General features: G+C 38.4%; 1 protein-coding gene across 5 annotated transcripts in view; it reads right to left on the reverse strand.

Moving 5' to 3' along the window:
- Window positions 1-7,418: 7,418 nt before the first annotated feature.
- Window positions 7,419-26,114, reverse strand: part of LOC118394800 (suppression of tumorigenicity 18 protein-like) — a 42,364-nt gene continuing 23,668 nt past the window's right edge. For 2 of the 5 annotated variants that reach the window (XM_035788360.1, XM_035788356.1), the window contains exons 7-22: window positions 25,048-25,182; window positions 23,230-23,320; window positions 23,031-23,123; window positions 20,379-20,668; window positions 19,567-19,781; window positions 16,008-16,250; window positions 15,421-15,533; window positions 14,615-14,677; window positions 14,172-14,240; window positions 13,300-13,362; window positions 12,926-13,006; window positions 10,834-11,058; window positions 10,564-10,652; window positions 10,283-10,386; window positions 10,050-10,196; window positions 7,419-9,762 (exon numbers count right to left, since the gene is read on the reverse strand). In XM_035788360.1, the coding sequence (XP_035644253.1) occupies window positions 9,622-9,762; window positions 10,050-10,196; window positions 10,283-10,386; window positions 10,564-10,652; window positions 10,834-11,058; window positions 12,926-13,006; window positions 13,300-13,362; window positions 14,172-14,240; window positions 14,615-14,677; window positions 15,421-15,533; window positions 16,008-16,250; window positions 19,567-19,781; window positions 20,379-20,668; window positions 23,031-23,123; window positions 23,230-23,320; window positions 25,048-25,182 (2,162 nt within the window). In that variant the 3' untranslated portion in view covers window positions 7,419-9,621. The remainder of the gene's footprint in view (window positions 9,763-10,049; window positions 10,197-10,282; window positions 10,387-10,563; window positions 10,653-10,833; window positions 11,059-12,925; window positions 13,007-13,299; window positions 13,363-14,171; window positions 14,241-14,614; window positions 14,678-15,420; window positions 15,534-16,007; window positions 16,251-19,566; window positions 19,782-20,378; window positions 20,669-23,030; window positions 23,124-23,229; window positions 23,321-25,047; window positions 25,183-26,114) is intronic. The other 3 variants (XM_035788359.1, XM_035788358.1, XM_035788357.2) reach the window with 3 other exon arrangements.

Below are 26,114 nucleotides of genomic sequence, written 5' to 3' on the forward strand. Positions count from 1 at the left end.
ATTATACTGAACAAAAATATAAACGCAACATGTAGTTGGTCCCATGTGTCATGAGCTGAAATTAAATATCCCAGAAAGCTTATTTCTCTCAAATTTTGTACACTCATTTTTTACATCCCTGTTAGTGACCATTTCTTGTTTGCCAAGATAATCCATCCACCTGACAGGTGTGGCATATCAAGAAGGTGATTAAACAGCATGATACTTACACAGGTCCACCTTGTGCTGGGGATAATATAAAGCCACTCTTTTTCACACAACATAATGCCACAGATGTCTCAAATTTTGAGGGAGTGTGCAATGACTGGAGGAATGTTCACCTGAGTTGTTGCCAGATAAGTTAATGTTCATTTCTCTACTATAAGACACCAACTTTTAGAGAAGGCGGCAAACCTAATGGGCAATGTTCCCTCTAATTTCTTTTGTCACAGAGAATTTCAGGTCTGTTGAGCGAAAACTTGAAAATTGTGAAAGTTCTGTGCAACTTCCAGCGCTTGTCTACTGTGAGCACTGAGGCTGTATCCGCTTTAAGTTATAGTTTTACCAGTGGCCAAATATGTTGCACCAAAAGTTAGAGTGTTGATAGGGGGTCGGACCATCAAATAATTACAGAATTTCAGTGAGGGTGAGGATATTGGAAATTTAATCAAAGCGTACTGGATGACAACTTGTTTTTAAACAATAATTTATAACTGATATTTTCCTACATAAAACATAGGGGCGGCAGGGTAGCCTAGTGGTTAGAGCGTTGCAAGTTCAAATCCCTGAGCTGACAAGGTTCAAATCTGTCGTTCTGCCCCTGAACAGGCAGATAACCCACTGTTCCTAGGCTGTCATTGAAAATAAGAATGTGTTCTTAACTGACTTAAAAGGTTTTAAAAAATAGGTACAGCAGATCCTCTTGTATGGTCCTACTTGTATGGGACACTTTTAAATGCGCCCTTAGAGGCCATGCAATGCAATACTCATCTTTAAAACAAAAACAATTTAGGTCAATAGAGTTCATTTTAACAAAGGAAATAGAGGAACTAACAGATATAGTACAGATAGATATCAATAAAAACTGTAACATAGAGGCACAGAATAAGTTAGAGGAAAAACAAAAAGAAGAGGAATTTATTATAAAAGGGTAATAAATTATAAAAAATAAAGTGAACTGGAAGGAGTATGGGGCAAAATGCACAAAATTATCTTTTCATCTTCAACATAGAAATGCTACCAATTTTTTTTTTATACAGAAACTTGTTACAAATAACAGAGTCATCCAAAACAATATTTTGAAAGAGGAAACAAATTACTTTAAGCACATTTTGTATTTCAGTCTCATCCATCTCCACTAACAAGTTAATTGTAAGGCTTTTTCTGTTAATGGTGTAAAATTAACAGCTGTAAAGAAATACTAATGGGAAGGCCTAATTACAGAGAAGGAACTTCTAGATGCAATTAAGGCCTTCAAGTCCAGGAAAACTCCAGCGCTGTATGGCATACCAGTTGAGGTATATCAAATATTTTTGATGTACTCAAAGGTCCATTATTAACATATTTTAACCACTCCTAGAAATATGGTAGACTATCAGATACTCGGCAAGAATATCTGATTTCACTATTACTGAAACAGGACCCAGGTGGTAAATATAAAGTTCCAGTCCACCTGAAAAACTGGATACCCCTTACACTTCAGTTTTGTGAGCCATTATTCTAGTAAAATACATAGCGTATAGAGTTTAAAAAAGGTATTGTCAGATATTTTTCATCGTAATAAAAAAAAAGAACAATACATTGGAGATAATATAAGACATGTACCGGAAGCAATAGAACACTGAAAAATCTGGGAAACCAGGCCTGGTATTCATGGCTGACTTTGAAAGACCTTTGATAAAGTACAACTGGAATTTATACATAAATGCATGGACTATTTTAATTTAGGAGAATTAGCTAAAATTATGTACAGTAACCCCAGGTGTAAAATAGTAAATAATGGCTACTTCTCAGAAAGTATTAAATTGTCAAGAGGAGTAAAACAAGGTTGTCCACTATCGGCATATCTATTTATTATGACCATTGAAATGTTAGCTATTAAAATGAGATTCAACAATAATATCAAGGGGCAAAAGATCCAGGACAAAGGTGTCATTGTACGCTGACGATTAATGTTTTCTTTTAAATCTGCTATTTGGATCCCTGCACAGCCTCATAGATTATCTAGATAATATATCTGACCTCTCTGGATTACAACAAAATTATGATAAATACAGTATATTACGCATTGGATAGCTAAAATATTCAACTTTTACATTACCGTGTAGTTTACCAATAAAATGGTCTGAAGGTGATGTGGACATACTCTGTACTCTGTACTCTGTACATACTCTCACTACAATACATTTTAATGGAAAGTCAGCCAAATTAGATAAAATATTGCTACCATCTATTTGTGAAATAATTCCCCTGATTCAGTATTTAGTCATATGCCAGTTTACCTATTTACTTATGGCCCTTGCTATACTTAACAACTTGTTTTGGTAATTATATGAGCAACAAATATTCCACTTCACACCTATTTATATAATAACATCTGAACTGATTCTCTAGAAGATTAGGAATGATGTTCAAGAATAGCCTTTTTCCCTTAATTCAGATTACAACCTCTCACTTTTGGTTATTTGAAAATGAAATAATCTCCAAAATATTGCTTTTTAAAACAAGCCATAGACAGCTGGTTGCAATTTCACATTAATCCAGCAGAAAAGCCAGAACAAATATTACAACAAATATTATAACTAAATGTTTTTAAAAATCATTATTTTTTGAAAAATATTTTTAAAATTGTATAACCGTTTAAAATTATATCATAAATTGGACTGGTGGAGTTATGTCACACATGCAGTTAACAAAAATATATGGAAATGTGTGTTCTATCCAAAATTACAACATACTGATTGCAGCATTACCGCAAAAATAGAGGAGGCAACGTGGAAGGGGGAGAGGGTAAGGAGCGTCTGTCGGCCTTGCATTAAAACCAAAATTGTCTAAAGAAAATTGTGATAAATAAAAAAGTATACCAGATTAATTTATTAAGGCCCAAAAAATGGACAATGCCACAATGCAGGTTGCAAAATAGTTGGGAGTAGATATTCGATATACTGATTCCATGGCACATGGTTTATGAACTGATACACAAAATGACACCCAGATTCAAAAACGTTTCAATTGAAATGATTATACAATTCTTGCAAACAATAGGATGTTATATATAGAGAGTTGAAGTCGGGGGTGGCAGCCGTTATACCGTTAAGCACGGGGGTGGAAGCATCATGTTGTGGGGGGTGCTTTGCTGCAGGAGGGACTGGTGCACTTCACAAAATAGATGGCATCATGAGGTAGGGAAATTATGTGGATATATTGAAGCAACATCTCAAGGCATCAGTCAGGAAGTGGCCATCACAAAGCCCTGACCTCAATCCTATAGAAAACATGTTGGCAGAACTGAAAAAGTGTGTGCGAGCATGGAGGCCTACAAACCTGACTCAGTTACACCAGCTCTATCAGGAGGAATGGGCTAAATTCACCCCACTTATTGCGAGAAGCTTGTGGAAGGCTACCCGAAACGTTTGACTCAAGTTAAACAATTTAAAGGCAATGCTACCAAATACTATTTGAGTGCTTGTAAACTTCTGACCCACTGGGAATGTGATGAAATAAAAAAAACGGAAATAAATCATTTTCTCTACTATTGTTCTGACATTTCACATTCTTAAAAGAAAGCGGTGATCCTAACTGACCTAAGAAAGGGAATGTTTACTAGGATTAAATGTCAGGAATTGTGAAAAACTGAGTTTAAATCTATTTGGCTAAGGTGTATGTAAACTTCTGACTTCAACTGTATATATATATATGGGGGATACCACCATCCCAGCTCTGCAGATTGTGCTGCGAAGAGACAGAATCATTAAATAATTTTATTGGTAAACTACACGGTAATGTAAAAGTTGTATATTTTAGCTATCCAATGCGTAATATACTGCATTTATCTTCATTCGGTTGTAATCCAGAGAGGTTAGATACATTATCTACATAATCTATGAGGCTGTGCAGGGATCCAAATTGCAGATTTAAAAGAAAACATTAATCATCAGCGTACAATGACACCTTTGTCCTGGATCTTTTGCCCCTTGATATTATTGTTGAATCTCATTTTAATAGCTAACATATCAATGCAATGGTCATAATAAATAGATATGCCGATAGTGGACAACCTTGTTTTACTCCTCTTGACGATTTAATACTTTCTGAGAAGTAGCCATTATTTACTATTTAAACCTGGGGTTACTGTACATAACTTTAACCCATTCTCCTAAATTAAAATAGTCCATGCATGTATGTATAAATTCCAGTTGTACTTTATCAAAGGCCTTTCAAAGTCAGCCATGAATACCAGGCCTGGTTTCCCAGATTTTGTCATAGTGTTCTATTGCTTCCAGTACATGTCTTATATTATCTCCAATGTATTGTTCTTTTTTTTTATTGGGATGAAAAATATCTGACAAAACTTTTTAAAATTCTATACGCTATGTATTTTGCTAGAATAACGGCTCACAAAACTGAAGTGTAAGGGGTATCCAGTTTTTCAGGTGGACTGGAACTTTATATTTACACCTGGATCCTGTTTCAGTAATAGTGAAATCAGATATTCTTGCCGAGTATCTGATGGTCTACCATATTTATAGAGTGGTTAAAATATGTTAATAATGGACCTTTGAGTACATCAAAAATATTTGATATACCTCAACTGGTATGTCATACATCCCTGGAGTTTATCCTGGACTTGAAGGCCTTAATTGCATCTAGAAGTTCCTTCTCTGTAATTAGGCCTTCCCATTAGTATTTCTTTACAGCTGTTAATTTTACACCATTAATAGAAAAAGCCTTACAATTAACTTGTTAGTGGAGATGGATGAGACTGAAATACAAAATGTGCTTAAAGTATTTTGTTTCCTCTTTCAAAATATTGTTTTGGATGACTCTGTTATTTGTAACAAGTTTCTGTATAAAAGAAAATTGGTAGCATTTCTATGTTGAAGATGAAAAGATAATTTTGTGCATTTTGCCCCATACTCCTTCCAGTTCACTTAATTTTTTTATAATTTATTACACTTTTATAATAAATTCCTCTTCTTTTTGTTTTTCCTCTAACTTATTCTGTGCCTCTATGTTACAGTTGTTATTGATATATATATGTTGATATATATATGTACTGTTAGTTCCTCTATTTACTTTGTTAAAATGAACTCTATTGACCTAAATTGTTTTTGTTTTAAAGATGTATTGCATTGCATGGCCTCTAAAGGCGCATTTAAAAGTGTCCCATACAAGTAGAGGATCTGCTGTACCTATGTTTTATGTAGGAAAATATCAGTTATAAATTCTTGGTTAAAAACAAGTTGTCATCCAGTACGCTTTGATTACATTTCCAATATCCTCGCCCTCACTGAAATTCTGTAAGAGTAATGTGTACACCAATTATTTGATGGTCCGACCGCATCCTACCCCCTATCAACACTCCTCTAACTTTTGGTGCCAACAAAAATGACATAAGAAAGTAGTCAAGCCGGCTACCTTGAATGAGCCTTGATTGAGCCTCCACCATGAATACTTATGTAAAGGTAATATTTCCTGGGTTTTTTTGTTATAAATTAGCAGTCATTTTTAAAAAGCTGTTGTTGATTTGTCATTATGGGGTATTGTGTGTAGAAAATGTGGAAAAAGTCAAGGTGTCTGAATAATTTCCAAATGCACTGTACATTAGGATCAAATAGCCACAGTAATATACTTGGCCACTGGTAAAACTATAACTTAAAGCGGGTACAGCCTTAGTGCTCACAGTAGACAAGCGCTGGAAGTTGCACAGAACTTTCACAATTTTCAATTTTTCGCTCAACAGACCCGAAATTCTCCCAGTGACAAAAGAAATTAGAGGGAACATTGCCCACTTGGTTTGCCTCCAAAAAGACAAACCAAAAGAAAAATCCACACAAACTTATGATAGAGAAGCAAAATGAGTATGGAGCAAAACAAAACTAGGGAAACACAAAAACTCTGGCTTCTTTCATACTAAAGTGGTTGAGCTGGAAATCACACGTCAGCTGAAATGAGGTGTAGCTGGGGGCTCGTCCGGGATAAACCTACATCTATCTCAACATCAAAAGGATATGTGTAAAGCCAGTGATAAGTGTAAAGAAAATATTCAGTGCAATGTCTAAAACATAAAATTATGATTTTAGCCACAGACACAGTTGAGGCAGTTTGAACTAGAACTAGAATATTTTAGTTTAAAAGCAGCAAAACAATTGTCATAATAACTCATATTCTGAGTTGTGGATATAAACACAATTACTGATATGGTTGGCATAACATAATAATACCGATGTGATAATAATGATAATCTCAAGGATGATGGAAACCTGATGCACCTGAGCTCAATTTCGAGTCTCAAAGCAAAAGGTCTGAATACTTATGTAAAATAAGGTATTTCTGTTTTTTATTTTGAATACATTTGCAAACATTTCTAAAACCTGTTTTCGCTTTGTCATTATGGGGTATCGTGTGTAGATTGCTGAGGTTTTTTTTTTTTCATTTAATACATTTTAGAATAAGACTCTAATGTAACAAAATTTTAAAAAGTTAAGAGGTCTGAATACTTTCCGAAGGCACTGTAAAGTGCTTTCATTTCCAAACGCTGAAATAAAAGTTGACATTATGTACTTTGCCTAATATGATTTTTAAAAAATCTCAAAGCAATCAAAATTCTGGAGTATAGAGACAAATATATTTTTAGGTTTTACTGTCCGAATACGTATGGAGTGGAGTGTAGCTGGCCTATACTTAGTTTTGATGAGGTGTGCTGAGATGAAAACTGCTAATCTGCTAACTATATCTGGATGTCATGTAGTTTTAGCTAGTAAGCAACCTCATCATGAGGTGACAAGTTCAAATGGGTTGATTTGTAGTGCTTTCTGCTCTTGTACTGTCTCTTTGAAATCGATTGCTTCAAAGGACTGCTTGGCAAAGCCTGCTCACTCACTTTATTTGGTCTCTGGCTTCATTCTGAATGAACATACTGATACACTTGTACAATTCTATGAGGATTGTGAATTGAATGAATGGGTTTCAATTAATATACATATCAGCAACCAAATTGTCAGCAATGAACAAAGAATAGGCCTATATACCTGTATTTGCCTACTTTCTCATCTGAGATGCCTTGTCTTATTGCTACTCACCACCAGGTGGCACAGACTTGTCATCCTCAGGTATTGACTTCATGAAGCTACAGTGACAGTATGGGGAGGAAAGTGATCCAATGTACCAATATGGCCACATCAATATACTGTACTATATTAGGTCTGAGAATCACACACCACCATTTTAAAAGTTTTATTTCTACCATACACAAACTGTACAACACAGCGCATATCTGCTTATGAAATAGCAAAAGTAATACTTTCGATTTACAAACTACTTGAACTGAAAAAGCATAACATTTGAATGAAAAAGGAAAGAAAATACACTACAGTTTCATCATACTGATATCATTCCACAAAAATCCAGTTCACATTACAAAACATCAAATACGAACAGGGAAAAATAAATATTCTTCACAAAACTTCCTGAGCAAACAATGTGTGGTATATGAATTAAATATTACGAATTATAAATAAATTAACACAATTATTAAGTTAAAATGTTAAATGATTACATTTTTCAAGATTACAATTCTTTACAATGTGTTGAGTATTTGAATAAAAGAAAGTATTTTTCTCAACAAGGGTCCTTAATTTGGCTATGTTTTGCAGATATGCACCTCTTCGAATTCTTCCTCAGGACATGTGTAGTAGGCCTAGTCAAACTCCATTTATTGTAACTTGATAGGACTGTCAACCCATGAAAACTGCAAAATAATAACGTTGTACTGCGACATCAAGAGCAATGCTCACAAACAAAGAAAGCGTCATCTTTCTCTGGAACCCCAGGGCAATAGAACTCAACTGAAATACAACAGGAAAAAAAGTGAAAGTGCAACTGATTCACAACTCAATTTAAGAATAAATAAAACATAAACAATTGAAAACAAACAGTTAAGAACTAGCAATACCATTGTTTGTTTGTCCCCTTTTGCTTCAAGTAATAGTGATGAACTGAAAATCAAAATGATTGACAGTTTGCAAAATGATTGACAGGATGAAAATACATGCTGGCCCTAAAGAACCGGCAGTGATATTTATGCCACCAGGTGCCTTTTGGGGGATATTTTGAAATTGGTATGACTACTGAAACAGAAATGCCACCGACCATCATCAAGTAATAATGAGCATACATTTTAAAAGGTGTCATAATAGTACTCAGAGTAAATGTTTGTATGGTGGTGGTTCATTTCTTCTAATACCATCCACACCATTTTGTCCCATGCTGAAAATAAGTCAAACGTTTAAAAAAGCACTAACACTTCTTAACCTGTGAAACTTCAAGACCTGACTTTGAGATTACAGCTACTGAGACAATGCTTAAATATTTGAAATGGCATATAAACAGTCATTAAGAACATTTTCTCCTTTGAAAATAAGTGTACTGTATAATAAATGACACACCATCCACATAATACTGTCCTACCACAAAACAGAGAACTGTATATTTTATGTATTCATGTACATGTAGGCACATATATGCACACACAGTGTGTGCACAGAAGGCAGTTTAATATCTATATTATTTAAGAAAAAGAAAGACAATATCTTGTCAAAGTGGATTTATCAATTGTGCTGCTCTATTCTAGCAACACACTCAACGTTGAATTTGACATTCAGTTAATTGAATGAAATAAAACAATGTTGCATTTTGCTAAGAGCCAAACGCAACTCCCCAATTGCAGTCAACTTTGAACATATTGTTGAATTATGAGTATACAGTACAGTAGCATTGCATTTTTGAGTCTTCATTTTGTCTTACCATACATTCAGGGTTGAATATTAAATACAAATCGAAAGCAACAATTTAAAAAAAATGTTGATTCTGGATTAGTCTAGGAGATTTCTCTACCTTCGTGGGAGATCCAAATTGTTTTATTAGAATCTGATCTGACATAAATAAACCACCACTAGACGGCAAAAGAGAGCTATGATTAAAACTGGAATGTGCATCAATGTAATATACAATTAGTCAAAGGATTTCAAATATTTAGCATTTTACAATCATAGAAATACAATTTTAAAAAATGTTTAAATACATTGATGAATAAAGATGATAAATAGCAATAACATAACGAATGACAAAAACATAACAAATACAGAGTTAAATCAAGCAAACCATACAAAATAATTAAGTGCAAGGGGGGTAGAAATCTCACCAGAAATAACATGTGAATACAGAAGCTTTAAAAAACATGAAAAATTATTTTCAGCTGGTAATTGTCTCAGTGCAATGTATTCAACTGTGAAATGTTGACACATTTCCCAAAGCTTTGTCTTATACATGCAACTAAGCCAGCACTGCACTCTCCAGGAAAAACACAGTCATCCAATACCATTATCCCAACTCAAAGATACCTCCTCTTGGTGGCTTGACAGCTTAAACGTGGATTCCCTTTATAGCCTGTTTGATATTATCCAAGAGAGCCTTACACTCGGGAGAGTAGTCGTGCTCCGAGTTGTTGTACAGATCTGTTAATGTGTTCACATAGGCTTCGAAATTATGCTCACTTATGGGCCCCTGGAACACAAACATGTTCTAATATTAGTTCAAAAACTGAAGCATATAGTGAGAATATGAATTTAATACCACTATAGCGGGGTTTACCAAACTCTGTCCTCTGGACCCCAAGGGGTGCACGTTTTGGGTTTTCCCCTAGCACTACACAGCTAATTCAAAACTGTGTAGTGTTCGGGCAAAAACCAAAACGTGCACCCCTCCCAAGGAAAATGCTGCACTATAGATAGAAATATGGTTAAAAAATGCTACAAGTGCAAGTGGGGAGGTTCGGATGAGGCCTACTGTACCATTTGAGGCAGTTGGATGTCTGTGAGACTGTTGATGAGAGCTTGGCTGAGGCGAGCTAACTCCTTCAGAAGGCTGTCGTTGTGCTGTTCAATCATCTTGTTCTCCTCCTCAATTGTCTTCAGGTTACATTCCATCGATGAAATCTGCTTTCAGGGGAGAGGAAAACTTGTCAACCTGAATTAAGCCCGAGTCCTTTGAAAACCATCATATCATCACAGATGTGGATATTTACCTGGGTCTGCAGTTGCATCATGTCAGCTTCTATTTTCAGGTTGGATTCATTCAGTTCCTTGATTTCATGATCCAAGTGTTGCATGTCATCGTCGTTGTCGACTCCTGTTTGGAAATGGAGAATACTCTTACGAAGTTCAAACTAAACCTGCTACTTTGCTTTAGTGAATCAACTAGGAGGGGGTCTACACATACTTTGATGGTACTAAGATGAACATTTCCATAAAATATATTATCCTGCCAAAGCATATACTGTATGTACAGTACAGCACCGAGACTTACCACTGCTGGCTTTCAGTTTAATAGTCACCATCTCCTCTCCTGACATCTTCTTCTTGATACTTTGAGCATTAAGTGGGCATCCCGACAAACTATATAGAAATAAAATTCAAATTACAAAAATATTACCAACTCACAACTGTCAATCTCAAAGCTATTTAGTTGGAGTGCACCTTTAATTAAGGGTCGGTGGTCAAGGATAGTAGTATCAATAGAAATTATAAACATTTCACTGGAATCGTATGGGACAAAATTGACGCAATGCAACCTCACCTTCTATGGGTGACAAACACGTTATTGGCGTGTCCAAGGCCATTGCAGCCGGGCAGGGGACAGTGGGGCAGTTCCTGTTTGCAGGCCTTATTCCAGGGGAAGGGGAGGCCATTGATGGATGACTCGTTCTGCCTCTTGGCAGTGAGGGGGCAGCTCCCTGCACTGCGGTGAGATGTGTACTTCCCCGATGTGTGGCCCTGCCCATCACAACCTATCACTGGACACCTAGTAGGGAGACAAACAAGGGGTCTGTTCAGGAGGATTTTACGTTACAAAACATTCAGCTAGAAATGCATCGCATAGAACAGATATGATTATCTGTCAGATAGAATATGGAACTGTGTCAGGTCTACTAATTATATATCTACGTTCAGAATACACCCAGGAGTCTGTTGCTATCTGATGTCCTCCCCTTATACTGCTAGTGGAGAGATTCATGTTGTCACACAGACTGTTGACAATGTACAGAGTGCCGCTGTGAGAGACGTCTATTCTCATTCCGATTAGGCAGAGGAGAAAGATTATTGTCATCAGTAAGCTGTTTTTCCCTCAGAATAGTTTGGCAGTTAAGGCCATTTGATATGACAGATGTAGTAAATACAGTATGATCTGAGATATGTAAATCTATCGCTGTGTAGAGTTTAGGTACAATGGAAATGTAAGTAGATCAAAATGCTGTCAACTGAGTTGCGACGACTTTACTTAACCTGTTAAACCACACATAATACATACATACATACATACATACATACATACATACATACATACATACATACATACATACATACATACATACATACATACATACATACATACTCAAACAAATCATTTGCACAGTTCATAAATATCCCTCACTAACTAGACCGGAAGAGTTGTCAAACCATTACATTGATTAATCCAGTCAAATGCTGATTAAAAATGTAGTCAACAAAACTGACAACAGGCTCAAATAATCGTATCAGCCAAATTGCTGATCCAGAAAAACTTTGGAATAATAAACACATTCAGATTGATATAGCCTACATATACAGTACTAGGTAGGTTATTGGTGTTTGTAATCGAAAAACATAAGCACAAGTCTGGCTGAATATTATTAAGAGTTATAAGGGTAATTACATTTTTTTCCAGCTCTCTTTTCTCCAGGTCAGTAATGGAGTGACATGAATTACACATAATTGTCATGTATCCCGTCATGTGAAAGAATGTAATTTTGAGGGTTGCTGAACTCTTCCCTTATTGGTAAAGGTGAAAGGCAGGCTGAGATGGTACAAATGGAACACAGAGCTAGCGTGCAAACAGAGTACTACTGTAACAAAGCTTGTTGTTGCACTTCGTTGTTCAGAGTACTGCTAGCACTTAGAGGACAAAACAACCCCATTACGTCCATCCATCTACTCAACACAGATGTAAGGCACCAGGACAATAGAATCATGCCATATGGCCGACAATTTACAATAATCTAGTAACATTACAGATGCACTACATGTAGGTAGATTCGAACTAGCAACCTTTCTGTGATTGGCCCAACGCTCTTACCGCTAGGCTACCTGTCGCTCCCCCGCCCTCTCTTAATGTGTATGCGATTTATTCCAGTCTAATTCCTAAGCTCTTGGCCCTGCATTAGTAATTTAAAAAGAATGGGAAATCTGTGTCTGTCCAGATGTAGAAGTAAACAAGGTCTCATACATTGGACTTTGGATTCAAGCAGCAGCAATCAATTAAATGTTTTTGTTTGTTTTAAAGACCAATATCAGCTTTCCAGAGACAACTGCATCTAGAATAATTCTGCTTTACATCAGTGAATCAAAGCTTTGTACCCATACAGTAGTATGGGGGACCTGTAATAAACAACACACCATGATAAGGAAAACACTCACAAGAGAGTGATAAGACAGATATTCTATTAAAACAACTCAAAAATATTACAGTGTTTGAAACATATATTATACACATGTTGTTAATCATTGTAAACAATTTCCTTTTCATTTTTCTGGTATAATGACCTCTTAACCACCGGATACAAGTAATTTCATTCATTGAGACAGCAATCATGTAGTCATGAAAAACAACAATCATAAGAATAATCTCTTACTTCATTTCTTGGTCGTCTTTTTCATCTTTGTTTGGTGTAAGCTTCAAGCCTCCCTTTCTGGCACGTGGACATCCTGACAAACTACAAATGTTTAGAGACAATACGGTTTAACAATAATGAACACTAATTTAGGGCTAAAATCAAGCAAACTCTTCCATCAGTGATTCTCACAAAGCATGTCATTGAAAACAACATTCTAAAAAACAAAATCAGTTTTCAAGAATCAGTCGTCAGAATCGTATCTTCTTGGATGTAAAAACAGTTTACCAAAAGTCAAAGATGAATAAATTCAGAAAGATAAACAACAAGATTCAAACACATTTCCATTCCATTTCTAATCAATTCAGTCATTCGTGTCATCCAGTCTAGACTACCTTCTGTGTGAAGCATAATTCCCGGTCACGTGTCCAGATCCATCACATCCAAGTGTTGGGCACCTGCAGGTGGAGAGACAGGCAAATCAGGTGAAACTCTGGAACAATTATATCATATTTAAATGTATTAAAAAAAATGGAAGGCAAAGGATCTTCATGAGGTCAGGAGATATACAGTACATTGTTTTATGTACCCTGAGTGTACAAAACATTAGGAACACGGGCTCTTTACATGACACAGACTGACCAGGTGAAAGCTATAATCCCTTATTGATGTCACCTGTTAAATCCATTTCAATCAGTGTAGATGAAGGGGAGGAGGCAGGTTAAAGAAGGATTTTTAAGCCATTCAGAGGGTGAATGGGCAAGACAAAAGATTTAAGTGCCTTTGAACGGAGTATGTATGGTAGTTGGTACCAGGCGCTCCGGTTCGAGTGTGTCAAGAACTGCAACGCTGCTGGGTTTTTCATGCTAAACAATTTCCCATTGTGTGTCTAGAATGGTCCACCACCCAAAGGACATCCAGCCAACGTCACACAACTGTGGAAAGAATTGAAGTCAACATCCCTGTGGAACACTTTTGACACCATGTAGAGTCCATGCCACAACGAATTGGGGCTGTCCTGAGGGCAAAAGGGGCTGCAACTCAATATTAGGAAGGTGTTCTTAATGTTTTGTACACTCAGTGTATACAGCCTGATCACACAACGTGGATAAAAGTCCAGATTCAATGTATTCAATGTATTGTATGACTAAAACAGCATGAGACCAGGTAGAATGGATAATGTAATCCAATAAAATAGCACAAAGTTGAATGAGTGGATACAAACAGGTTAGAAACAGTTGATAATGACTGACAGGACAACGCATACTTTAGTTCCTGAGAGTTGGCTGCCATCAGTGATTTGAGAGTCTTGTCAGCCAGGGGACACCCAGATACACTACAGACAGAGGATCCACATCAGAGAGTTATTACAATGAACCCTTTGATCATAGTTAAATTCAATTGAAGTCTGACAGTGATTGATGTACTGTACAGTGCAATGTGGCAGAGAGGTCATCCTCTCCCAAACCATATGATAACAACTGTACAAACTGAAGATGATAATGCAAATGGTTTTCTGTCCGACGTTTCAGTACAATTACAAGGCCGTTGTAAATGACTTAAATTCCACAGCGACAATAAGGTTGCAAAAACAATAGTTTCCTTTTCCAGCAGCATATTAATGCTGATCAACATGAAACAATCAACAATAGTTCCTCTGAACCAGGCCTTGCGGTGTTAACTAGCTGGTGTTAACGAGTGTGTAATTACCTTCGATGTGACGCATAATTTCCTGTTACATGGCCACTACCGTCACAGCCGGGGGTAGGACAGCTGCAGAGAGCACAACACTTAGTTAAGACCATACTCTAGAATGCACGGACTTTCAACACAGTGTGTTAACCTCGGTAACATGACATTGACTTGTTATTAGTGGAATTGGAAGTGTGAAGTGTTAGTGGCAGCAGGAAATCTAGTAGGACTTATTTTGCTCCCCGAACACATTCACCACAACAGCGTCTCTGAAGGTGTTTATTTGGAGTGGCAGAAAGTTGTTCATTAAAAAGGTGCTCACTTGGAAGATCTACTTGTTTCCTGTAAACTACTCAATCGTGTCGAGCCATAAAGTGAATCAAATCCCCAGAGCCAAACTCAAGAGAACATACAGAGTCTAACTACAAAGTCAAGAGTGGTAAAGCTGAGGACATACGGACATGTAAAAACTCACTTTTAACAAGATACATTTCCTCTCCACATGAACCTGCAGGCATACCAGTCACAACGATATGTAATATATAATAGGTAACAATATAAGAGCTAATAATAGGATAGATCATGTCCCGTGCATTTCACCGAGTGTGTATTCAGTCACCCCACTTATAATATACTGCCCCATTTTAAAAGGTCTGGTCGGGAATTACACTTTTGTTATTAAGACTGACCATCTGTCAGCTGACCTTTTTAGAGGGAAATGCACATTATACACAGATGACTGAGCAAAGAAGCCTCAATATGTCAATTTCTCCCCTCATTGGACCCCCAGAATGAGCAGACCCGCCATGTTTAACATGATATACCTCATCAGCTCTTTCTTAGCATCTCTTAAGAGCATCTTGGTCTTGGGGCTTAACATGCTTGCGTCTCCGGAGTAGCTCTGGTTCTCCAGAGAAGCGTCGTCAAAATCCTCCTGCTGAGAGACATATGTACGTTTGAAATGGACCCTTTTCACTATATAGTGCAATACTTTTGAAGAAATAGGGTGCCATTTCGGATGCAGTCTTAATAATAAAGTGTCTTTAAAAAATCTGCTTAACCTCCTGACTTCCTGTCTCAGTCTTGAGTTTTGAACATTATCAATGAAAACATCCCACTTATTACTCTTAAAACACAAGCCTAGGGGTTCGGCGGTAAGGCTGAGGTATTACGCTTAAGGATACTTACAGTAAACCACACATCCATTTAAAGTCACATTTAATCCACACGGACAGTATTTATGACGTATATACTTGTGATGTGAAACATTTACTTCTCAAAGATTCTGTTCAGCACCAGATGTTGTCGTCGGTGAGTTAATAACAGTACGAATGTCATGGCCTTTTAAATCAACAACAACCAGGAACACCAGCTGTGAGGAACACTCTCTTTAACAAGAGCTTGTACCTACCTCTCTGTCGTGCATCATTTGTTGTGCTTTGCTGAAGTTGAGAGGTGTGTCCCAGGCGTCTCTCTCACACAGGGAATGGTAGAAGGCAGGGCTGATGTGCACATTGCCGGCCTGCTTGAGAGTGGACTCAGGAGGGGACAGGGCAACGTCTCCCAAAGGCACCTTGGGTGGGGCATTCACCTCCCGACTTTTCTTCATACTCAGGTCCAGAGTGCCGTTCTCATCCACCTCTATGGGCGTGTCCTTAACGAGAAGAAGTTCACAAGTCAGACTCTGTAACAGTCAGCAGGTAATGAACTTTTTTGAAATAGTCAACTGTCTTTAACAAAAACATACAGGGTCGCCAGTTTCATGGGAAATAACGATATGTGGGTTATGAAGATTGAAATTCCTATATTTCCATGACATGGCCTTATAGCAACAACTGCAATGCTTTAAGTGTGCGCCACTCTGAAAATGACAACCATAATTCCTGCGAGAAATAACTTGAATTGCACCTCAAATACACATTTACATGAAAATAAGACGCTGAGTGATTATCTAACACCGGGGTAAAAGTGTGGTGTTAAGCCAGCATTAATTCTGTTGAACAAAATAATAATCGTTGCTTGGTGTGTAGTTTTTTTTTGTGTGACAGCTGTGTAATCTATCTGTTTTCTAGGACATACAACTAAGATGGCAGCTGGGGGTGCTGGTTTTTAGGTCATCACCATTAAAAGAAAAATGAAAAAGCTTAATGCAGCATACGTTTTCTCACTGACAGATGTGTTACTCATTTTGTGTTATGTGAAATGCTGGGCTGTGTGCTTCAGCTTTATAGGTTTTATAGTATTAAAAGTTTTCCCTCATTAAATGCCGAAATACGGCCTATAAATGAAACCAATTATTCAACGCATATGTCCCATTCAACCTATCCCCCATTATTTTTGTAACAAAAGAGAGCCTTTCAAATTAATTAAAGGGGATCATTTTCATGGACATTGCAAGCGTGTGTGGCTGTCCATTTTAATTATGTCTGTGATGGTGACATGTCTGTAGCTAATCTCAATAGCATGAAGTTTTCACATTGAGTTGTGGTGCATTTTTGTTGCATTTGCATCACTGGTAGCCTACAGAGATATAACAAACATATTAGTTGCATGGCCCTATACAGTGTACTGTATGCTACATAAGTCCAACGCAGAAGAGCACAAATGATCAAGTTGCTAACACTGTTTTATTCATTCAGTGGGTTGGCACCTGGTACAGGACCACATTCTCAGCTCACCAAGCTGGGTTCTGTACTGTGTAGGTGTTGGAAACCTTGAATCATTTATCTATCAATATTATCTGTCATAAATTACATAATGTAGAGACGGGCCTTGTTGAGACATTCGTTGTTATGCTCAACCATAATGCATAGGAAGGCCAAGTTTCAGTTCAGTTGAGAGTATCATGGTTTTCCACGTAGTGGACAGGGCAGTTGAGAGTATCATGGTTTTCCACGTAGTGGACAGGGCAGTTGAGACTATCATGGTTTTCCACGTAGTGGACAGGGCAGTTGAGAGTATCATGGTTTTCCACGTCATGGACAGGGCAGTTGAGAGTATCATGGTTTTCCACGTAGTGGACAGGGCAGTTGAGAGTATCATGGTTTTCCACGTCATGGACAGGGCAGTTGAGAGTATCATGGTTTTCCACGTCGTGGACAGGGCAGTTGAGAGTATCATGGTTTTCCACGTAGTGGACAGGGCAGTTGAGAGTATCATGGTTTTCCACGTCATGGACAGGGCAGTTGAGAGTATCATGGTTTTCCACGTCGTGGACAGGGCAGTTGAGAGTATCATGGTTTTCCACGTAGTGGACAGGGCAGTTGAGAGTATCATGGTTTTCCACGTCATGGACAGGGCAGTTGAGAGTATCATGGTTTTCCACGTCGTGGACAGGGCAGTTGACAGTATCATGGTTTTCCACGTAGTGGACAGGGCAGTTGAGAGTATCATGGTTTTCCACGTAGTGGACAGGGCAGTTGAGAGTATCATGGTTTTCCACGTAGTGGACAGGGCAGTTGAGAGTATCATGGTTTTCCACGTAGTGGACAGGGCAGTTGACAGTATCATGGTTTTCCACGTAGTGGACAGGGCAGTTGAGAGTATCATGGTTTTCCACGTAGTGGACAGGGCAGTTGACAGTATCATGGTTTTCCACGTAGTGGACAGGGCTGTTGAGAGTATCATGGTTTTCCACGTAGTGGACAGGGCAGTTGAGAGTATCATGGTTTTCCACGTCGTGGACAGGGCAGTTGAGAGTATCATGGTTTTCCACGTCGTGGACAGGGCAGTTGAGAGTATCATGGTTTTCCACGTCGTGGACAGGGCAGTTGAGAGTATCATGGTTTTCCACGTCGTGGACAGGGCAGTTGAGAGTATCATGGTTTTCCACGTCGTGGACAGGGCAGTTGAGAGTATCATGGTTTTCCACGTAGTGGACAGGGCAGTTGAGAGTATCATGGTTTTCCACGTAGTGGACAGGGCAGTTGAGAGTATCATGGTTTTCCACGTAGTGGACAGGGCAGTTGAGAGTATCATGGTTTTCCACGTAGTGGACAGGGCAGTTGTTTTTTTCCGCTCTAGAGATTATACAGGATATGCACAAATGGGTCAAGTTTTAAACTAAACTGGTGCACATTTAATAAATCACTGAGATTTTGGTTTTGTGTGAATAAAAGATTTCAGCTAATGAGTCCTTCAGCTGATTGGTTTAATCCACTGAACTAGTTTTATAGGCCATCTGATAGAGACACAGTTGATCCTGGATAATATATTACTAAGCAAAATATATTCCGCCATCTGCAGCATGCAAGACACACTTTCATACAGTTATTAATTTTTCCCTTTTTTTGTCCATTAATAAAATCATATGCATGACCACATGTTTTACATAAACTACAGAGTCTAGTTGTAATTGAGAAATAAGGGAGTTTGTAACCGCTAGGAAGAGTTTGTGCATGTATTATGACGTCATTTTGTGACGGTAAGGTTGGTTGTTCAGGCACACAAAATTGTTTCTTGAGGCAAGACGAAGTCAGTAACTGAAGCCTACGCCCCTTCGTCAGTGATTGGTCAACAGTAGGGATTCTTCAGTAAAGTATTTGTTGTCTTTTCGACGAGAGACCACTCATTTTCATGCACATTTTTTAGTTTAGAAATACTGCACCAAACATCTTAGTTGGAGGAAAAATTGAGCGACTAAGATCTCATCGGCAAAAAACATAAAAATGAATGACAGATTTCTTCAGTTATCTTTGATTAATGGTGACTATTTCCATAAAAGTAGAAACTACAGTCTAATTTTAATTGAGAAATAAGGCTGATAGTATTTTTTTCTTTTGATGTGATTATATAAATGTTCTTTTGTGTATATTAAAGCTTTATGGAGGGGAACCTCTTGTTTCCCTTCCACCAGAGACACAATCTCTGCCAAAAACAGTCCTTTTGATGTTTCTCCTTTTTATACACAAATCAGAGTTGCTTTAAAATGACCCCATTAAATACCTTTCCAAGTGGTCTAATTTGATTACCTTTGTGGAGGATGCCAGGGGCCGGCCGGAGATGGAGATGGCCTCCATGTTGCTTCGGTAGCGGGTTGAGAGGTTGAGGATGGCAGTGGTGGCTGCGGTGTCTTGGAGCCCCTCACATCCCGGTTTGTAATGGGTGGGTGGGCTGTGCCGTCCGGGGTCAGGCGTGGGAAGGAGGTTACCAGGGGCACCCAGGAAGCCAGTGTACTGTAGAGCTGCTAGATAACAGAACACGCATTCAGCAAGTTACACAGAGATACAGGAACAACTGATTATACTCACTATATGATGGTGCGTCATGCAACCAGCTATACATTTGCTGTTACAGTGTGGTTGCAATGGCATCAGTCTGTGCTTGAATAAATAAAGTCTGTGTTGATAATACAGGTATTTCTTGATAAAATGACAATTCTCTCAGGATCCGACAGATCTGTTCAAAACAATGTTTTTGTAAAACAAATTATCATACTAGCACAGACTTTGCTGATAGCTACTTTGTGAAATGTTTTACTTAATACGACGAAGATATGTGGTTGTCCCACCTAGCTACCTTAAGATGAAAGCACTAACTGTAAATTGCTCTGGATAGGACCGTCTGCTAAATGACTAAACTGTAAATGTAAGCAATATTAAACAAGCATGATTGTCTTGTTTACAGGAACCTTGTGAGTGTGTCGCATACTCATAGTTTGGATGTTGTCTGATCATGTATGGGCTGCACATTTGTGGCAGAAGATGAGCGACACATTAAATTCATTTAATGTGGCTTGACACATGCCCCCCCCCCTGAATCAAATAAAATGTGCGAAACTCACAGTCAGGGAAGTGTGAAGGAGAGATTTTTTGGTCCTGGTTGGGTGCCATCAGAGGTTGTTTGCCGAAGACCTGTGCATCAAAGCTGGCGTAATCAAAGCGGATCTTGCTGTACTTGTCCATGTCCTTGGTGAGGTTGGCTTGCAAGGCGGCGGTGACAGGATGGTGATGGGCGAACCTGTAGCTGTACTGGTTGAACTCCAACTTCTTCATGAGGGGGCCGAGAGGTCTGGTTGGAGAAGAATCCAAGAAGACGAGGTGTTGTTGTTGGATTTGATGAGGAAAGTGGCTACTGTATGTGTCAAATAAAGTCCATGTAAGGAACAGGAAATGACACTTACAGTGGCAAGAGAAAGTATGTGAACCCTTTGGAATTACCTGGACTTCTGCATAAATTGGTCATAAAATGCAATCTGATCTTCATCTAAGTCACAACAATAGACAATCACTGTCTGCTTAAACTAATAACACACAAACAATTATACATTTTCATGTCTTTATTGAACACACCGTGTAAACATTCACAGTGCAGGTTAGAAAAAAGCACGTAAACCCTTGGATTTAATAACTGGTTGACCCTCCTTTGGCAGCAATAACCTCAACCAAACCTTTTCTGTAGTTGCGGATCAGATCTGCACAGTCAGACCTGCACAGTCAGGAGGAATTTTGGACCATTCCTCTTTCCAAAACTGTTTCAGTTCAGCAATATTATTGGGATGTCTGGTGCGAATCGCTCTCGAAGTCATACCACAGCATTTGAAATCAGGTTGAGGTCAGGACTGACTGGGCCACACCAGAAGGAGTATTTTCTTCTGTTGAAGCCATTCTGTTGTTGATATACTTCTATCTTTTGGGTCGTTGTCCTGTTGCATCACTCAACTTCTGTTGAGCTTCAATTGGCGGACAGATAGCCTTACATTCTCCTGCAAAATGTCTTGATAAACTTGGGAATTAATTTTTGTCGATGATAGCAAGCTGTCCAGGCCCTGAGGCAGCAAAGCAGCTCCAAATCATGATGCTCCCTCCACCATACTTTACAGTTGAGATGAGGTTTTGATGTTGGTGTGCTGTGACTTTTTCTTCTCCACACATGGTGTTGTGTGTTCCTTCCAAACAACACAACTTTAGTTTCATCTGTCCACATAATATTTTGCCAGAAGCGCTGTGGAACATCCAGATGCTCTTTTGCGTATTTCAGACATGCAGCAATGTTTTGTTTTGGACAGCAGTGGCTTCTTCCGTGGTGTCCTCCCATGAACACCATTCTTGTTTAGTGTTTTACGTGTCGTAGACTCGTCAACAGAGATGTTAGCATGTTCCAGAGATTTCTGTAAGTCTTTAGCTGACACTCTAGGATTCTACTTAAACTCATTGAGCATTCTGCTCTGTGCTCTTGCAGTCATCTTTGCATGATGGCCACTCCTAGGGAGAGTAACAACAGTACTGAACTTTCTCCATTTATAGACAATTTGTCTTACCGTGGACTGATGAACATCGAGGCTTTTAGAGATACTTTTGTAACCCTTTCCAGTTTTAGGCAAGACCACAATTCTTAAACTTGGGTCTTCTGAGATCTCTGTTGTTTGAGGCATGGTTCACATCAGGCAATGCTTCTTGTGAATAGCAAACTCAAATGTTGCTAAGTGTTTTTTTTTTTATAGGGCAGGGCAGCTCTAACCAACATCTCCAAACTCAATGATTGTACTCCAGGTTAGCTGACTCCTGACTCCAATGAGCTTTTGGAGAAGTCATTAGCCTAGGGGTTGACATAGTTTTCCCAACCTACACTGTGAATGTTTAAATGATGTATTCAATATAGACAAGAAAATGCAATAATTTGTGTGTTATCAGTTTAAGCAGACTGTGCTTGTCTGTTGTTGTGACTTAGATGAAGATCCGATCTAATTGTATGACCAATTTATGCAGAAATCCAGATCATTCCAAAGGGTTCACATACTTTTTTTGCTTGCCACTGTGCATGCACATTATGCACAACTTGCATGTGGAAGAGGTGGTGGTGATTGTGGAAGTAATAGAACACGGAATAATATTGATACGAGGTGGTTGTGAAGGAATATGGACACGGTGTCCCTTGAATCCTATAATAATATCAACGTCCTCCTCCTGGATTGTGGGATCTGATCTGTATTGTATGTTCACACACAGGCATGTTGCCCAACTAATTCATTTTGTATGAGTAGGCAGTCTGCCTGTCATTTCTCTTCAGGGGAACAAAGAGCTCTTATGCTCTGCATCTCTAATAGGGAGAATCCCATGGGACCTTAACCCATTGCTTAAGTACAAATGACACTGAGAAACCGTATCTGTGATGCTTTGCTAGGCGATATGTTGTCATTCCTTTTACAATACACTGACTGGATAAACTGGACACGATACTGTAAATGTTAACCAACATAGCTCCTGATCTTATATGATATCGTCAACGAGCACAAACACTGTTTTATATCAAAAGGGACTATGCTCTCAGAATAAATGTTTTATACTATAGTTTTCAATGTCTCATTGGTTTACTGTCATCATAATGTATGTCCACATGCGCTTCAATAATCGTCAACAGTCAAGAGTGACAATACTGCAATATTACAGCTTTAACGTGTGTTATAACATACATTCTCAGTCCATGTGATTTTTACCTGGACAATCGTTCTGGTGCTTGTCTGCATTTGGGGCTCTCCTCTTGAGGTTTGGGGACTTTCACTGCAGCAGCAATGGGGCAGCCTGATAGACTGGGGGAGGAGGATGAATAGAAGGAAATCAAGCCCATTAGTCTGACATTGAACCTGTCTATGTACAGTTTGTCATTTTTTAATAGGTTAGTCCTGCAGGCTGTACCTCCGGTGGGTGCTACGATTGCTGTTTACATGGCCTCTTCCTGTGCACCCGGGAGTAGGACACTTGAGGACGTTTTCATGCATGGCCAGGACTGGGGACAGACGGGAGAGGAGAGGGCCAGTAGGTGAAACAGAAGGGTTAGAAGAAGGAGAGCTGTACTGTACATCAGTGGTGATTATACATCAGTGGTGATTATACATCAGTGGTGAATATACTGCATCGCTGGTGAATATACTGCATCGCTGGTGAATATACTGCATCGCTGGTGAATATACTGCATCGCTGGTGAATATACTGCATCGCTGGTGAATATACTGCATCGCTGGTGAATATACTGCATCGCTGGTGAATATACTGCATCGCTGGTGAATATACTGCATCGCTGGTGAATATACTGCATCGCTGGTGAATATACTGCATCGCTGGCGAATATACTACATCGCTGGTGAATATACTACATCGCTGGTGAATATACTGCATCAGTGGTGAATATACTGCATCGCTGGTGAATATACTGCATCAGTGGTGAATATACTGCATCGGTGGTGAATATACTGCATCGGTGGTGAATATACTGCATCGGTGGTGAATATACTGCATCGGTGGTGAATATACTGCATCGCTGGTGAATATACTGCATCGCTGGTGAATATACTGCATCGCTGGTGAATATACTGCATCGCTGGTGAATATACTGCATCGCTGGTGAATATATTGCATCAGTGGTGACATCATTTAGAGTAGGCATAGGAGTCATAGGAATGCCTAGAGTTAACAGAATTAACAGACTTGAAAAGACAGGAAAAGAATCCAGTTGAAAACTATGGGCCTGCCTGTTCATTTCTTGACCATTTTATTCAATTAACACATTGCTTATGTAGAGAGATCAGACAGAAACCATGGTTATAGTGCACAGATCCTTTGAAGACACAAGCATCTCCAACTAGCACTGTTCCCATTGTCAGTGCACTGTGTGTTGGTTGCATAATATAAATACCTTAGTGGAAATAAGACTATAACAACAAAGCGCAGATATTTTTTTCAGAAAACATTGTCATTGTTGGAGTTCCACTCGGTATCCTTGGAAACTTTTATTTTCTGTACATATTTTCCAATTAGTTTGCAGGTTTTTGTCTATTTATTTTTTTGAATACAGAGTTAGTAACCCCTTTGATTTGCAAACACTGCCTCTGGTCTAAGAGCACATGCTTTCATATTGAACAAAATGTAATTGCTTTTTATGTTCCTTTTGTAACATCAGTGTTTAATGTTTATTATGTTACATTTAAATGACTAAATCACAGCCAATAAAAAAAAGCCTTTTCAATATTCTGAAATTAGAGGTAAACTCCAAGTTCCTAGGTGACAACAAGTATTATTTTTCTATTTGCATTATTCTATAAATGGAAAATGTGGAGATGCCTTTCAATCAAAGAGTTTCTGCACCTACAGGTCTTCATTTGACCACCTTGTTGCGGGAAATGTTAAACTGGCAGTGCATATGAGGCTCAAAAATGCATCCGTAATTTCCACTTTCAAATTTCAGACTTGATTTTCCCTTACGAAAAATGCATCAACCCCTACATAAATGGCCTTCATCATAATCCACATGTCCTGTTGTTCCCGGATTATTGTCCTGCTGTAGCAAACTGGCTCAAATTAAGATCCTACATCTGTGTTTGATAACTTCATGATTTCCTTTCGAACATCAGAACTTATTTCATGATTGATCACAACATCTCATTCCATTGTATTCTATATGTGTGTGTGCTTGTGTATGTATGATGTATACAGCAGGTGTCTACGTGAGTGACTTACTCTCTGGGGGGACTCTGACTTTGTGGGGACAGCCAGACAGACTCCGGTGGTGGGGGTACAAACCAGTGACATGACCAGTTCCATCACACCCAGGGGTGGGACACCTAATATCCTTCTTGTCTGGCCGTGGAGAGTCTGGGAGGAGACAAACAGCAGGAACTCTTTGATTTATACATAGACATTCACATATGTCACACATACTGTACATAGGCATACATAACGACACCTTTAAGAATGTTGCCGTATCCTTCTTGACATGCTTTATAACCTTCCTTACCACACAAACAAAGAGTAGAACAAAGGTAATAGTTCATTAAAAAAGTATTTTGGAAATATTGTCTTAGCTATTGAACCTAGTTTAATTTGATTCAACTTGTAGAGGTTCTCTTGAATGAATGTTCCTCGAAAATGTGTTTTAAGTGAGATTCTGGGAATTGCTAAGTGGAAACGCACTTAAATACCGAAGCTACAGTGCTATAGATATACATAGATATACAGTATCTACATAGAAACATACAGATTGCAGGACAGTATCATGCAAAGAGCTAGACACTTTTTTTGCAAAATGCTTCTTTTAATCTGTAATTTTAGTTAAGGCTTCCAGTTCAACACAGGGCATTCATTTCTTAATGCCCATCCATCGAAAGATTACATCTGGGATTACACATTAGGCTTCAGTCATTTGAAGAATCAGTGGAAAACATGAGGGGTACTTTGGGTGGATTTAAGAGTTATGGTCATGGTTAAATATCCAGTTGATTCCTATCAAAATCCAATTTTCTGAGTAGTAGCAATTCCATCAGAAGATTTTTTTTATTTTTTATTTTAGTCTGTTTTTGTCTATTACTTCATTTGTTACCAAAATGTTTTTAGTACTTAAGAGGATTTTTTACCCTCCGATTTCCCCCTCAGAATATGGTTATTTTATTATTTTTATGTTTCGAAGAGCCTCATTATTAACATCACAAGAGGTCTGATACGTACTAGATAAAAATGCATAATCATGTCTGTTGTGTACTTCTTTTATGCCCACTACTCTTCATTACAATAAGTGCAATATTCACTGT

This window comes from Oncorhynchus keta, chromosome 15 (assembly GCF_023373465.1).
Source record: "Oncorhynchus keta strain PuntledgeMale-10-30-2019 chromosome 15, Oket_V2, whole genome shotgun sequence".
Lineage (NCBI taxonomy): Eukaryota > Metazoa > Chordata > Actinopteri > Salmoniformes > Salmonidae > Oncorhynchus > Oncorhynchus keta.